Raw genomic sequence first — 16,338 nt, 5'->3', positions numbered from 1 at the left:
CCCGTCGGCCTCATATCTACTCCGGAACCGGAGTCGATGCACACAGCCGGTGCAGAGGAAGAATCAACCGGCGAGGACCCGACATGAGTGCCTTCCACCTCTTTGGGACTCTAAGGCACTCCAGGGAGAGGGGGTGACCTAAAGTAAGACTGGAGTGCAATAGAATAAGCCTCCATTTGAGCAAGCGTCGCTCCAACCCCCGGAAAGGGAGGGTATGGAGGAAGCGACCGCTGGGTGCCCTTACCTGGCATAGAGCGAGAGGAGCGGGCGCTGGCTGTACGCGTATGGGAGGAAGACCTCCGTGCTTGCACTTACCTATCTCGAAACGCGTTAGGGTTGCAGTTTGCTGCTTTAATCAACAGACCAGCGCAATTGTTTTTACCCGATTAAAGCTGATGGGGAAAAGCTACTCTGTGTTTGTGTGCTGCCTAACTGTTGGACATTCCCTTGGAGCTTAATGTATTTGCGGCTGTCCTGCCGCAGGGCTTGCACCACCTCGACAACCAACAGAGGGCTATGGAGCTCCCAAGAAAGTGGGGCTCTCAATGTGGGGCACGGATGAGGATTTAGAACAACGCGCTGCCCGTGGCTCATGCGGAGCCTTTCAGTGACAGTAAATATGAGGCACCACCATCAAAGGCATAGAAGCGGACTACACTTCCCATAATACTACGTGAAAAATGCTCATATAGAGCGGACCAATAAGGACCCACGATAGGAGGAATAAAAAGAAGGTGTGGCCGTGAGTGTGCCTGTAACTGCAGTCTCCCTTTGAAAAAGCGAAAAAAACTCTCAAAACGCGTCAGGGTTGCACTTTGCTGCTTTAATTAACGGACCAGCGCAATTGTTTTTTTTTTTTTTTTTTTTTGGTGTAAGACGTTTATTTAGTACTGTTAAGTATACACAGCATACTGCCACAACCCGGAGGCTGGCTGCTATAGCACATTCTAGAAATCATGAATAGACATTGGTCAAAAATCAATCCTGTGTTGCGGAGCTGTGTAGAAAGAAAACATCACCATTAACAGCACAGGTATAGGTAGCATTTAAATGCGTCTTACTTTTGTCATTTTGGGTTAAATTAAGAACAATGAGAACAAACAAAACAACATCGTCGTAAGCGCGTGCACCACAAACATGTACAATTCGGGAGGGGGGGGGGGGACAGCCCCTCGCGGCGATCATGTGGCCCATGGGCAGGTATGGTACATGGGAGAGTGGAAAAACAAAGACATTTCAGAGACAAGGCAAGGGGGGTAAAGTGCACAGTGCAGTCACAAGGTACATAAAGTTGCAGGTAGGTCCACAGTAGTTCAGCACACCTTCCCCATTACACCCAGAACATCATTATAGCTCACAATTCATCTTCATTCGGTGCCTCTGTTATCAGGTAGCATTGCAGCGGGGCCCAGATATCAGTCGGCCTGGATGAGAGCGGCAGTAGCTCCGCATAAGTGTGCAGTTGTTCCTGACAATACACCAGATCCCTGATCCATTCCTTAAATTTGGGCGCCCTCCCTCTGCCCCATCTACAGGCCACCCTCCGCTTGGCTAGCAACAAGGCTAACGCGACATATTTGCGGTGAGCCGCCTGCAGGGGTTCGACACAGCCCAATAGCGCCATCTCAGGCGTCGGCAGCACCGTTACATTTATCATTGTAGAGAGGGCCTGAAATACTTGATCCCAGTACTGACGTACAGTGGCACATTCCCAAGCAAGATGCAGAAAGTCAGCCCCAGGGGCCCCACACCGGTCACAATCATCAGTTTCCCGCAGACCAAATCTGCGTAAGCGAGCCGGGGTGTAGTACAATCTGTGCACAAATTTGTAGTGGATGATTCTATACCTGCTGCTGGATGAGATACGTTCTGTCTGTAATAAGCTAAATTCCCATTGCTTATCGGTGAGGGGGGCAGCCAGTTCCTGATCCCACTTCGCCCTGGCAGGAAGTGTGGTGAAGTCAGTGTGTGTTCTAATCGATCTGTACAGTGTGGACACCAGCTTGTACGGGTTCTCAAGTTGTATGTGTTGCAGGGGCATGAGGACCGGTGGCTCGCGCGGAAATTCAGGTGTAAGGGCTTGCAGCCCGTGTCGCAGGCGTATGTAGTAAAACACCTCCAGTGAGGTAGGGTGTATGGTACCAAACAAATGATCCCTTGTACGGAACTCGCCATTGTGATACAGATCCCCCCACGTGTGAACATGGATTTTAGATAGTAAACGCCGGAAGCCAGTTTCCTGCAGTAGTTGCAATTGCGGGTGGTAAGCCAGGGGCATACATGGAGCGTAGAGAAATTTCAGCCCTAGTGAGGCACAAACGTGTAACCAGGCCGTGATAGTGCTAGATAAAGTGTTCGGGGTCTTATCTCTTCCCTCCACAACGGCATACAGAGCACCCTCGATTGGCGTGGGGTGCGCCAGCCAGTGTTCCGCAGCCAGTTGCGGCATGTATCGTGGCTGCCTCACCCAGAAGTAGGCATAGTGCGCCTGGGCCGCCCTGAAGTATAGCTCAAAATCAGGTACACCGAACCCCCCCCGTACATATGGCCGTGTCAGAATCTCCCATTTGAGCCTAGCCTGCCTCCCACCCCACACCAACTTGAGCATTTCAGTCCTAAGTCTCTTAAAGAAGTATGTGCCAGGGTGAAAAGGTATGTTGAGAAACAGGTAAAGCAGCTGCGGTAGCACAACCATTTTAATCAAAGAAGCCCTGCCCGCCATCGACAGGGGGAGTGTCACCCACCTCGAAACCTGGTCTTCAATCCTACTAATGGCAGTGCCATAGTTCGCTCTCATAAGCGCTTCCCGGTCCCTCTCAATGTGAACCCCAAGGTACTTAAAATCGCCTTCAGTCCAAGTGAGCGGATATTCCAATGGGAAGGCCTGAGTGGCCGCCGTGAGGGGGAAGATGCACGATTTGGCCCAATTTATCTGCACTCCCGAGAGGGTTCCGAACCTAATGAATTCCCTAAGTAAGGGGTGTAGGTTGTCCCGAGGGTGCCGGACATACAGCGTGATATCATCTGCGTACATGGATATGAGTATTTGTCGCTGGAAGCAACGCAGCGCGCTATCCTTATAGTGTTGCCGCAGCTTAGCAGCCAGGGGTTCCGTGGCAATTGCAAAGAGCAGGGGGGATAGGGGGCACCCCTGCCTCGTACCTCTAGAGATCTCGAATTCTGGGGAAAGCTGCCCATTAATAAGGACTTTGGCTGTAGGTCGCGTGTAAAGCAGTTTTATCCAAGAAATGAAAATGGCCGGGAACCCCATGCGGTTCAGCACCCCAAAGACGTAATCCCACTCCAGGGAATCAAATGCCTTGGTGGCATCCAAAAAGATGGCTGCCATGGGCAGGTCCTCATGCACAGAGTCGTACACAGAAAAGAAGGTGCGGAGGTTGTGGGAGGTAGCCCTCCCTGGAACAAAGCCCGCCTGATCCGGGAGGATCAGGTTAGGCAGCAGCAGACTAATTCGAGTGGCAATGAGTTTTGCGAGAATTTTCACATCACACGTCAATAAAGAGAGGGGCCTATATGAGTCACAGTGCGACGCAGACTTCCCTGGCTTGAGTAAAGAGATGATCAGTGCAGTTCTCATTGAGGCGGGGAGATGCCCCACCTCCAGAGCGTCCTCATAGACCTCCCGCAGCACCGGGGCCATGAATTCAATGTATGTTTTGTAGAATTCAATAGGGATGCCATCCAGTCCTGTGGCCTTGCCTGACTGCATACCCATGATCGCCTCCTTGACCTCGTCAAGCTCAAATGGGGCACTTAAAAACGCCCGCTGAGCGTCGCTCAGCCAACCAAGCGCGACATCCGCGAGGTAGTCGTTCAAAGGTGGGCCCCCCATGCCCCTAGAGGTGTAAAGCTGATTGTAATGGCCCACGAACTCGTTAAGGATTTGCGTGGAGTCTCGGAGCAGCAGCCCTTCTGCCGTTGCCAGCTCCAGGATAGCAGTAGGCGCCCTCGAAAGCCTGACCGTAGCCGCCAACACCTTCCCAGGCCTATCTTCTTCTCCATATTTCCGCGCCACCCAGTATTTATGTCTAAATTTCGCCTCACGCGCAGCTTCCTCCGAGTACTCAGTAACTAAATCCCTAATCTCTGCCAGCGTGTCACTAGTGGGGCGTGTGCGGAGGGTCTCCTCCGCTCGGCTCAGTTTCGCTTCCAGTGCCTTTAAACGAGTCAGGATCGCTTTAAGCACCCCCGAGCCCCTCGCAATGCAGAAACCTCTTAGCGTGACTTTGAATGCATCCCAGATTGTCTCCACTGCATCGACAGACCCCTTATTTCTTGCAAAGAAATCTAAGCATTCCTCGCGCAGTGTCTCCCTAAATTCCTCATCCAACAGCATTGCGGCCTGCATGCGCCACGCGGTAACAGGAGGGCCTAGCTCAGCTCCACGCATGGCGACCAGAACCGGGGCATGGTCCGAATATGTCCGAGGGAGGTGTCGTGCACATGTGACAGTGGCATACATGTGTGTAGTCAGAAAGAAATAATCAAGCCTGGCCCAGGACCTAGCCTGCGCTGTGAAATGTGTTCCCTCCCCTTTCGGCCCGCAGTGTGCCCGCCAAGCATCCACTAGGTGATTCTCCTCCAAAATGGCGCGCAACACCTCCCGTCCCTTTGTGTAGTGGTGCGGGGCCGGGTGTGAGCGATCCAGGGTCGGGTTCACTGTAACATTGAAGTCTCCCCCCCATATGATGTGTTGCGACCCCGCTTCCAGTATAGCAGCCCAGAGTGTCTCGAAGTACTGCGGGTCATCCACATTAGGGCCATAACAACACGCAAGGGTGACCGTCACACGGCCCAATCTGCCCCACAGCAGGCAATATCGCCCCTGTACATCTGTTTTCATGCCAGCCATATGGAAGGGGGTTGATTTTTTTTACCAGGATTGCAGTACCACGGGCATAGGAGGAATACGAGGAGAACGCAGTACTCGAAGCCCATCTGCCACCAAAGGCTGGTAACCTGTGGGGTGGAAAGTGTGTCTCCTGCAGAAATGCTATGTGTACATTAGGTCTATCCAAATAACCCAGAACGTGGCGCCTCTTCCGATGATCCCCCAAGCCCCGCACATTCCAAGTAAGAACATTCAGACAAGTGTCCCCCATCCCACCATTTCACCATATAAAAGAACAATCAAACTGTACCAACAGGTCGTATAGCCGGCATTACCAGCGGCCCACTTCAACCCCGGCCGCCGCAAACAGCAGTCCCTGAGCCCCCCCGTCATATCAAGGATAGTAGACCAGCCCACCCCAGGACGGGTAGAAGGTCGATGAGTGAAAGGTGCACGCACTCGACTACAAAACGAAAACTTAAACCCAGTGCAAACCCAGGTATCCAACTCTAGAAATCGTAACCGTTGCCATTCAGCAATCAGGCCTCCACACCTAGCCGACCATGTGGCATCCCATTTTCCCCTTCTCGTGCAGCTACACACAGAGAGAGGAGTCGGCAATCGCAGAGCCGTCACTCGGGGCCACAGGCCCAATTCGTGGACAGCAAAAAACACGGACCAGTCCAGTACGAACTGACCCCTTGCAGAACGCCCCCCCCCCCCCTCCCACTGAAGCGCCCCCAACTCGCCAGTACCCAGTGCCCACCCCCCTCCCCGATCAAACCCGCAACAACACAACAGTAAAAGTGCATTTAGCAAGTTCAGTGGGGTACACCCATTCGGGGTTCTAGAGGTGCACCGTCGTCCACCCCCGCCTTTCCTCACCGCAGTTACCTCCATTCTTACCGTCCTTGTCCGGGCGAGTGAGATAGCGTGGGGGGGTGGGAGCCTGGCATGCTACAAGGCCTGCAGCACCACCCAGCCCTACACTCCTGATCATATCAGGAGCAACAATCCAATAGCATAGACAAATGAATCAGCAATAAGAAAGCGAGCAACCCAGTTCATTCCGCTCCAGAAGCATGTCCGCCATCCGCCTGCTCAGCCCTTCTGTCCCTTTTCGGCAGGGTCTTGATGTATTCCTCGACCTGTTGCGGGTTCAAGAAAAAGTGTTGCGTGCCCTGGTGGGTCACGCGTAGCTTGGCAGGATAAAGCAATGCATAGTCAATAATCAGTCCTCTCAGTTTCCTTTTCACGGCTAGAAACTTCCTGCGCTGCTCCTGAACAATTGGAGTAAAGTCCGGATAAATGGAGAAGGACACTCCCTCATAATTGAGATTTTGATTTGTCCTCGCCGCTTTTAATGCCGCATCTCTATCGCGGTAATTGAGCAGGCGTGCTAGGATGGGCCTCGGCGGAGTGCCTGGTTGGGGTTGAGGTCCAAGGGAGCGATGGGCCCGCTCCACTATAAACTGCTTGGAGAGAGCCTCCTCTCCAATCGTGGCCATGAGCAAACGTTCTACATACAGCTCCATTCGTCCTGTGTTTGTGGATTCCGGAATTCCCGTAATCCGGACGTTGTTCCGCCTGCTCCTTGCCTCCAATTCTTCGTTCTTGGCGGCTATCACCCGCAATACGTTGTCCATGCGGGAGAGCCGCGTGGCCTGCGAGGTCGTGGCATCCTCCGTTTCAGATATGCGGCGTTCGGCTTCCGTAAGCCGTTCATCGTGGACATCTATTCTTTGGACGATGCCGTCCATCCTAGCGGAGAGCCGGTCCACCTTGTCCACCACCGTGGCGAAACCTTGCCGCATCTCCTGTAGCATTGTTGCTATCTCCGGGACCAGGGGGGCCGGCTCCGCCGCCGGGCTCCTCGGCGGCGCACTGTCACCCGACTGCTTTGTCCCCTTTTTCTGCGTTGCCGGTTCAAATTGCAGCTTGGGCTGCCGAGTATCTGGCTTCCCCATGCCAGTCAGGCAACAAGCGTACTCCTATTCCAAGCCACTCTATTAGGAAGCGCACGTGTGGGCGATCACGGCGGTGGACCGGGTCCGACGTCTAGTGTTCAAATGTAGTCCAGTTCGATGCAGTCGTACGTCAAAATGTCTTAGGCACAGAAAGCAATCCGCCGAGGTAGGATCCCACAGCCAGGGTTGGTGGGCCAGACCCGCTTGGCGGAGGCGCGCGAGGCGTAGTGCGGCCTACACGCCACGTGTCAGTCCTGGGCGTTGCATGAGGTCCAACGCCGCCGCCTGCGAGGTCTCAACTCTCGGTCTCTCCCGCTCCAAACTGATCTCGGTCTAACTCCGTCCCTGAAGGTCGTAGGATCTCCAAACTCAGACAGAGTGTGCAGCAGATATATCTCAATCCCCCAGATCGTTTTCGGGCGGGTGGTCGCAGTTTTGAAGGATAAAAAGAAGGATAAGAATGCCAGACAGCCAGAGCCACACTAGAGTGCGGCCATTCAGCTCGTGCGCCCTCTAGCGCCCCTGGACCAGCGCAATTGTTTTTACCCGATTAAAGCTGATGGGGAAAAGCTACTCTGTGTGCTGCCTAACTGTTGGACATTCCCTTGGAGCTTGATTATATATATATATATATATATATAGGTCACTGCATAGTTTTCATATAAGCTATTTTATTAGATGTTTATGGGTTTCGGTTTTATTTATCTAACAGAATTTGTAAATATCTTAATTATTTTATATACAAGAGCTTCACTATTGAAATCGCAGACAATATAAAATTAAAATAAAATATACATATTCATAAAAAAGGCAAAAATAAGTTAGCTTCAACTATAGTAACACTTGAAAGTCTGAGTTTATACAATACAACTAAAATCTCGATAGATTATCTTCCTTATACATGTATACTCTTTCTATGTAGCTATGTTTCTATATATTACTTTACTCTTACTGTAGGAAAAAAACGTTGACTCTCTCCAATGCACTACTCTTACCCTATACCTCTCTCAATATATCCTCTACCAACTCTGACTCATTCAAAAGCAAATTGTACTACTATGATCTCCAAAATAACCTTTTCTAGCCGCTTACCTCCTCCGCTCACATCAAAGCACATTTTACTAATATGTATTTATTTTTCGAGTTATATCTAACCCAAGCTTGATTCGAGGGTATCAGAGCACTTTGCATGTTATGCAGAGCAATGTTTACAGACAATATATAAGAAAAATCATAAAGACAATGGGCAAACATGACAATAAGTAATTGATGACGGAGTAGACAGGGTAACAGCAGTGTTTGAAGACAATATACAATGGAGTAGACGTTGGTAGGTTAATTCAAAAGATCGTTAAGGTCAGAGGTAGAGTTATTCAGACTCTTCGCTGGTTGGAGGGGGAAGATCGATGGGGAAGCTGGTTGTTTTAAGAGGGTGGGTTCAAATATTTTGGGAGCAGAAGTAATTTAGGGTTTTTGCTGTGTAGGAATGAACGATTGTCATGTAGCTCCTGTGGCAGGGCATTCTAGGCGCATTCCCAGGGAAAGAACAGGTGAGTGATTATTCTTGTTTGAATTTGGGCTTACTTAGAAGCCGAGTGTTCAAGCTTCGCAAAGGTCTCTTTAGTTCAGGTTTAGATAGTAAAGAGCTTTGCGGGTTATGCAGGCCGTTTTAAATATACATTTTGCTTGATTGGTAGCCAGTTGAGTTTGAGTGTGGGAGTGATGTGACCGTAGCAGCATTCTCCTGAAAGAAGTCTGGCTGCTGCGATGAATGTGGAGTTCATAGGAGTATGGTGTTTTTGGGGGGGTTACCAGTGAACGTTGCGTTACTACAGTCCAGCTTAGAGAACCTAGGATTGTACTACAGTCTTTAGGTCTTCAAGGGGGATGATGGGTTTGATTTTTTTGTGTGTGTGTGTTTTTTTTAGGCATTTCAACCAGTGGAAGACACTTTTTGATGAAGCATTAATGTGGTCTTTCATGCTCACATTTTTGTCGAGTGAAATCCCTAGAGATTTGAAAGCGTTTAGCTGAAGAGCCATGTCTTGAGGGTCTTCCTGACTTTCGATTTGGGTGGATGAGGAGTTCAGTTTTTTGGGGGTTTGGCTTGAGATGGTTGTTGGTCAGCCAGGATTGTACTGTGGGAGAGTGCAGTTTAGGTGCTGAATGTGTTTAGGAGACGAGAATTTGATGTATAGTTGGGTGTCATCTGTATAGAGAAGGTAGGAAATATTGGCTTGCTTCGGGATAACTGCGAGTGGTATAGACATTGAACAAGGCGGGGATAGAACTGATCCTTCAGGGATTCTTTGTGGGACTGGTACGGTTGGTGAGGTGGATTTGTGCAGTTTGATTAGCTTGGTACGTTTGTTCAGTTATGAGGTAAACCACTGAAGACTCCATGATATAGATTAATATGCCTTCATTTTCTTCACCACAAAAATATCAGTGTCAACCAAAAACTGGTTAGGATTTGCTTAGTCCATCAGAAAGACTGATGTTGCATCAATCCTGGAATGACCCATGCCATAGCATTATGAGGCAAGGAGGTAATCCAATGCTTCATTAACCCATAACATATTGACCAAAGAACCACCAAATCTTCAGATTTTTGAAGGCCTCTGAAACAAGATATATGTAGCTCTACTACCACCTGAAGAGCCACCCACTATTTTGTGTTCTCAAAGCACCTACACTTTTGCATTGCTGCAATGTTTGAGACTATTTTAGCTCTGCACAAGTATTACTGATTACTATCACTTTTCCCTATGAGCAAAGTAGTGTGTATGTGAACATGGTCCACAGTAGGAAGGGGGGCACAGATGTTTGGACAGACAAAGGGAAGAGCAAACCATTACTGTGCCTGGATAGCAGTTTACCATGTCAGGAGCCTGAAGCAATTGAGAAATGCCATGTGGCATGTCAGCAGAAGTAAAGGGCACTTTTTCAAAAAATTACTCTTGAAGCCTAGCAACCATCTCTGATGCCACAAGACCATGAAAATATTGAAAAGTAGATCATTTAGGTTCTATGAAAACAACACAAAATACTGAATACACAAGACACTGTGCAGTGGTGCAGTCCAAACTGGAACTGCAATATAGCTTGTAGCAACCATTGCCCTGTTGGAAAAAGTGTTAGATGGGTACAGCAAGAAAGGTAGATACCTTTGTGCAGTGACATCCTGGCTTTAAGTGTTTGAGCTGTATAGAGGACATCCTTTCAGAACCTGTGTGAAATAGCTGAACTAATGAAAGACCTGTAGCAGCCAAGTCCTGACTGAAGAACAAATGGCCAAGAATGTCTCTACTTCGATGTGGCCAGAGACAGCCAGCGGAATAAAATTACTTGAATGACCATTATTACATCATAATTATTTTTAATCTTATATTCAACTCAGTAGAGAGAAGGTACTGACTCGAGCCATGAAATATACAGATGAATGAATGAATGAAATGAATGAAAATGTATTTATACAGCGCGATTGCTGCCCTGGGGCGTCCAAGCGCTAAGGAACCAGAGGGGGGTGTAGTGAGGCTGAGAGAGACTGGGAGATTGTGCATACATTGTTGTTCACTTTAACCAGTTAGGAACATAATGACATGAACACATTTCATAATCTGAGACTATTTCAATCATGCTAAAAGATGGCAAAACAGCACCCCCCTCCCCCCCAAAAAAATACATCAAAGCTCAAAGGAAGCTACGGGAAAAAAACTAAGAAAATAGGTCCTACCTTGCACACTCTGGCTATCCTGGGGATCAGAAGCTTGTTAACAAATTCATACTCGACTGAGACTTCCGTGAAGAAAAAGTACACTTTATCATCATCGCCATTTTGACTTGGACTTTCCCTGATGACATCAGAATGAACAAATCTGGGTTCTGCAAGCCAGAAAGAAAGAAAACGTAACTAATGTGTTGGATCCATCATCAGTAATCACTATAAATATTATATGCCAAATTTCCTCTGATAGCAACAAGTTGAACATCTTTATTGTTCATCAAACCATGCACAAGGTACAATTTCCCCCAACTCCCAGACACTTCCACAAATTGTATTTGCAGGGTATAGATCCACAAAGTCTTTCATCATCAAATATTCAAAAGTTAAATACAATTTAGTTTATTCTATGTATACACTGTCCTTTCCAGCAATGTGCTCAAACCAAAACCCTAAAAGGCCACCCTTCATGATTGCAGAACAATGAAAATGTAATTGTGCTTTTCCTCAACGTCTGCAGTACGGAAAAAAACAGTCTTATTTACAATATCCCACACAAAATAAGGTCTTAAACCTTACTGAAATCAATAAAGGAGTAGGTAGTAAAAAGCACAGGACGGAGGAAATCTGTTTAAGCACCCACAGAAGTAGAAAAGATGAGGAAATGTTTTAGAAGTTTTTAAACAAAAAAGATTGGCATTAGCAAAGCCAATAAGTCTTCCCTTTGAAAGCTGGGGCGATGGGCATTTTTTTAATGCAAGTATATACCACAAAAGTAAAAGAATAATAAAGACACATGCCACCCTCCAACGTGCTAACGGTATAATTGGAATGACATTTAAAAAAAAAAAAATGAACACAGCAATTTAACAGAACAATAAGGGTGCTGGTTAGCATGCAGGCATAGTTTGAACAGGTAAAACAAAGAAAATATACTATGGCTTTGAATTACCGGAATCTGAAAACATAGTACTGGACCACCAGCCCTGGGATGGAACTGCACTTGGCAAAATGCCTTCTCACGGGGCAAATGTGTGAAAGTTTAAAAAAACAATGGATTAAAAGTTTTGTGCACCTGTATGTTAACAGAAGCAATCCAAAAGCGGGTTCCTGCCCGATTGTGCCTGTTCAGTCAGGTGTAGCTTGGTTCCAGTGGCACAGAGGAATCAAGCTATACTAACTGAAAAGGCCTAATCAGTTGGAAAGCTGTCTTGGGTTACTTGTGTTCCTGTTCAGAGAGGACTTCGCTTGGTAGTTTTGGTCTGCAGTGTTCCTATTGGAGAAGGACCAAGGCTGATTAGCATATCGCTGCGTCTAATCTAAGGTGGCATGACGGGCCAAAGAACGAAGGGCTAGAATGCTACCCTGAGTGACTGCCTGTAGTTAGGCTTATTGTAAGCATTCCTCCCATCACCCTTTGTGTTAAGGCTACAATTCGTCTTCAGCTGACTGCTCTACACACCATGGCAAATACTGAATAGTATGAACCCTCTGCTGCCATTCATTATTGTTAATGTCAGTTTATGCTTCTAATCTAATCCGATGCTCTCTAGTGTGCTACCTGACTTGTTATATGATAATAACGGTTTCTTGTAAAAAAATAATATTAAAAAACTATGAATTCTTTTACTTGCCATATGATCCATTTTTGTGGCGTACCAAACAGCGGCTCGGTCTAGCTCCACAGTGCGAAAAGGTTTTCTATGCTTCTATATTTCCTGGCTGCTAAATTAATTTACCTATACGTCAAAATAAAAATAAAAACACAGAACTGTACCCGCAGAGGGGTTCCAAGGGACAGCTAGGAAAAAACACATGCACATATTTACTGTTATGTGCTCACCTAATGAGGATGATGAAGATCCTATGAACTAGCTGTGGAGCGACAGAAGTCATTGAGTACCCATGCAAAGGTATAGCTTGCCTTTAAAAATGTTAGCTTTATTATCCTTTCCACCTCTTCCTGCTCGCCAACACAAACTCGCACACAAACCAGGAATCCTAGCACCACCATCCTTCGGGGTTTCTCGCCCATCTTCCTATATATTTACATATTTACCTGCAGTACAGGCACTCTTCCTCGACTCCCTTTTGACTTATTGCCCCGTCACTCTTCCCACAAGTTGAAAAAGACTACATGCATCCGGTCACTTTTAACCACTTCTCTTCTCGAGTGAGGGGGTCCAGCTTTCTTAAATAGAGGAGCAGCAGGAACCGTGTTTGAAAGCAGCACTACAACTGTCACAACAAATTATTGAACATGACCAATTCAATGCTTCTATGGATCGCCACAGAAATGCATGAGGTAATAGTTTGGCAAGACAGCAGTTACCAGGGCCTCTCCCGCCATTTCACTACATTTCTTAGAGATCCAGAAGATTAATATTGGCCTACTCCTCATTTCTTGGATGTTGATGGAGACATACGTATGAGATTTTCAGACTTCTGGAGCAAGAGAAGTGAAAAACTAGTTTAATTTTTCTAACATTAAAAGTAACAATTCAGGATTAGAATTCATTATTGCACTAATGGGTCTTATTAGAAACCCATAGAATAGCTCAAGAGATTAATTTTCAAGAAAAAAATGGCAGTTACAAAACAGTATTTTAGAAACCCTTTTTTTCTTTTTTACAATGCAGCGAGTAGATGAACAGATTTTAAAATCACAGGCTCGTGAAAGGAACATCTGCAGAAAAGAAACTCTATCCAAATTAAAGCATTAGTTCAAAGACAAATGTAACGGGGAAGAGCGGTTGAGTTGTGTTTCCATTAAGTTGTATGGGGTTAACTCTCCAAAGCGGTATGCTAAAGTAACTTGATGAAGAAGCTTGAGCACAGGAGCAAGACGTGAATTACAACAGTGCTACTACTACAACCAAGCACACTCCATTTACGCTTGACATTAATCTCCCACTGTAGAGATAACTAGTTGGGACAAACATGACCTTAGCTATACAAGAAAATGAATCACAAAGGGTAAGTTTTCAATTTCAACAACGTTTCATTCTCCATTATAAAAGGGAATCGGAAAATCTGTTGGAAATTGAATAAAACGAATGTCTGACATTTGTTCAGGGTTAATTACTGTAAGACTGCATCCAGAAACCGTTATTAATTGGGAGAAGTGAGTGAACTTTGCTGCTGATTAGAGTAAATCATTTTGCGAGGGAAAATTGGTTGCTGAACTTTTGAAATGAGTAACATGGCGCAGGACTGTTTATCATTCAAATGCAGAGCTGAATAACCTTTGAGTGATGGGAGGAGAGCACCACATGGAGACATGAAGAGAGACAGAAAGAAATGCACAAGACCAGAAGGAACACGCAGGGACGAGATCTAGAGAACCACAGCAAGACACGGAAAGCACAAATGGTGGATATACCAGCCAATGAGATAGGAACAATGAGATCAGGGAGTAAAGGTAAAAGTGACCACAGCTAGAGAAGGCCGGAAAAGGAACAATTTTTTCCCTGACAGTTTCAAATAGAGCACTAACACTAGGGACGTGTGTGGAAGAGTGACCAATCTCCCTCCTCCCTTATTTCTCTAAGATCGCAGAGAAAGTTGTCAATAAACAACTGACAGAGCACATTGAAACCTGTAAACTTTTACATCCCACCCAATCAGGTTTTCGGGCGTCTTACTCGACTGAATCTGCCCTACTCCTGTCCACTGAAACCATACGTAAGTTGGTGGATGAAGGCCATACCACAGCGCTGATCCGGTTAGACCTGAGCGCGGCCTTCGACACTGTAGCACATCACATCTAGCTGCAGTGTCTGAAAAAAGGAGGAGTAAGGGGCAGAGCTTTGGAGTGGCTAGATTCGTTCCTACGGGATCGGAGCTTTCAAGTCGCCCAAGGCCCTCATCGGTCTAGGAGTATTATGCTTAATCAGGGAGTGCCCCAAGGGTCTAGCTTGTGCCCCACCCTCTTCAATCTCTATGTATCACCTATAGCAGAGATCACAGAGAGGTTTGGGGTTCAAGTAGTAACCTATGCAGATGACACCCAATTGGTGGTGTCTCTTGCACAGTCAGACGGGGCAGCAGCCAACAACTTCTCAATGTGCCTTCAAGCCACAGCAGTTTGGATGGCTAATAACTGCTTGAAATTAAATGGCAGTAAGACAGAGGTGCTGGTGGTGGGACAGGCACCATCGGTGTGGACATCTGCATGGTGGCGGCAAGAGCTGGGGCCTTTACCCTCACCCAGTGAACAAGTGAAGAACTTGGGTATCTGGATAGATAGCAAGATCTCCTTCGAGCAGCATACCACTCGGGTGGCCGGCCAATGCTTCGGCCTTTTGACAACTATGCGGAAAACATTGGACCTACTCCCCACGACAGCCAGGAAGACCATAGTCCGTGCTCTGGTTACCTCGAGATTGGACTATGGGAACGTCCTGTACTTAGAAGCCAACAACAGATGTATCACTAGGCTTCAGTGCATACAGAATATGGCGACCCGCATGGTCCTGAAATTACCCAGAAGAGCATCATCTAAGAAAGCCCTGGAATCCCTCCACTGGCTTCCGATTAAAGAACGGGTGCTTTATAAGACCCTACTGTTCAGCCATCGTATCATGCAGGGAAAGGGGCCATCTTACCTGCTGGATCTATTGAATCCGTATATCCCGGGCCGGGACCGGAGATCTTCCGGGAAAGGGCTGGTGAAGGTCCCTAGGTTCAGAAGAGCTCGGATGGGTGGACACTCCTTCCGAGTACAAGCTGCTCAACATTGGAATGAACTCCCATACGTAATGAGATCAGAAGTCTCGGACCGTATCTTCCGGAAACAACTTAAAACCTACCTCTTCCCTCTGGCTAGAGACTGAGGAGGTTAATAGGGGAGAACAGGGTGGGATGATCCGTCTGTTGCCTAGGCCAGTCACTCTTAGCGCGGGGACACACGGCTCCCAGTGTAACCATGCGCTTTATAAAATGTATTATTATTATTATTATTATTCCACCATGTCACATTGCAAATGAACCAGTGAACATCTGACGACCGATCCCAGCAGAGGTACCGACGGCTGAGAACAGAGGTCAGAAGGTCTCTCAGAATAGGGCGGTTAATTTTCCTGGGTTAGGAATAGTCTGGAAAGGTGATTCTTCTGACATTGCTGGAAGGGAAACTGCAAGGGTTTTTTGTCCGTGGGTCCAAGGGAAGCAAATTCCAGAAGAGTGTGGAATGTGTGGAAGGATTGGTGCCGTGCGTGCGCCATCTTGAATTTCTGGCACTCCAGGAACAGTGTTCTTGATTTGTACTTCTCTTTGGCCACCAGATAATTCCAACTGTGACAGTATTGTAGAATGAGCTGCAATATTACATTGAGAAGGCAACAGGAATGGTGTGATTTTTTTTTAACGGCCTGAAAGTGGAAGCTGACCGCTTTAGTGACTGTGTGTAATATTAAGCAAGAGGAGAGTCAATGATGAGGGAGAATGAAGGCAATATCTTCAAATGCAATTAGCCAAGCACCTGGGATGCAGAGCCAAGTTCCTGTTCAGATGGATGCTGACGAAAACTTGGAACCGTTTAAATGTGATCTAGACACATAATAAAATGATGACTTCTTCCTACTGAACAAAATTCTGTACAAGTAGACCTCATAAGAAACCAATGAGGTAGGATATCGCAATAATTTTTGTCCTATGCAGTCAGAATGGTGCAGTCATTTATTTCACATGACAGAAGATTCTCTTTTAAAACGACAGATCGTTAAGGCACCTTGTTTTTGTTAACGGGCAGCTTAAAACAATTTACTATCAGAATTTATTCTGGATATTTTTAG

The 16,338-nt window shown here is 46.9% G+C and overlaps 1 protein-coding gene across 6 annotated transcripts in view; it reads right to left on the bottom strand.

The window, feature by feature from the left end:
* SEMA4D (semaphorin 4D) overlaps window positions 1-16,338 on the bottom strand; it is a 1,027,601-nt gene that overhangs the window by 372,305 nt on the left and 638,958 nt on the right. For all 6 annotated transcript variants that reach the window (XM_086961137.1, XM_086961138.1, XM_086961132.1 and 3 more), the window contains exon 10: window positions 10,556-10,704. In XM_086961137.1, coding sequence (XP_086817263.1) covers window positions 10,556-10,704 — 149 coding nt within the window. The remainder of the gene's footprint in view (window positions 1-10,555; window positions 10,705-16,338) is intronic.

This window comes from Lissotriton vulgaris, chromosome 3_1 (assembly GCF_964263255.1).
Source record: "Lissotriton vulgaris chromosome 3_1, aLisVul1.2, whole genome shotgun sequence".
NCBI lineage: Eukaryota > Metazoa > Chordata > Amphibia > Caudata > Salamandridae > Lissotriton > Lissotriton vulgaris.
The sequence above is the reverse complement of the archived record's forward strand: the minus strand, read 5'-3'. Positions and strand labels throughout refer to the sequence as shown.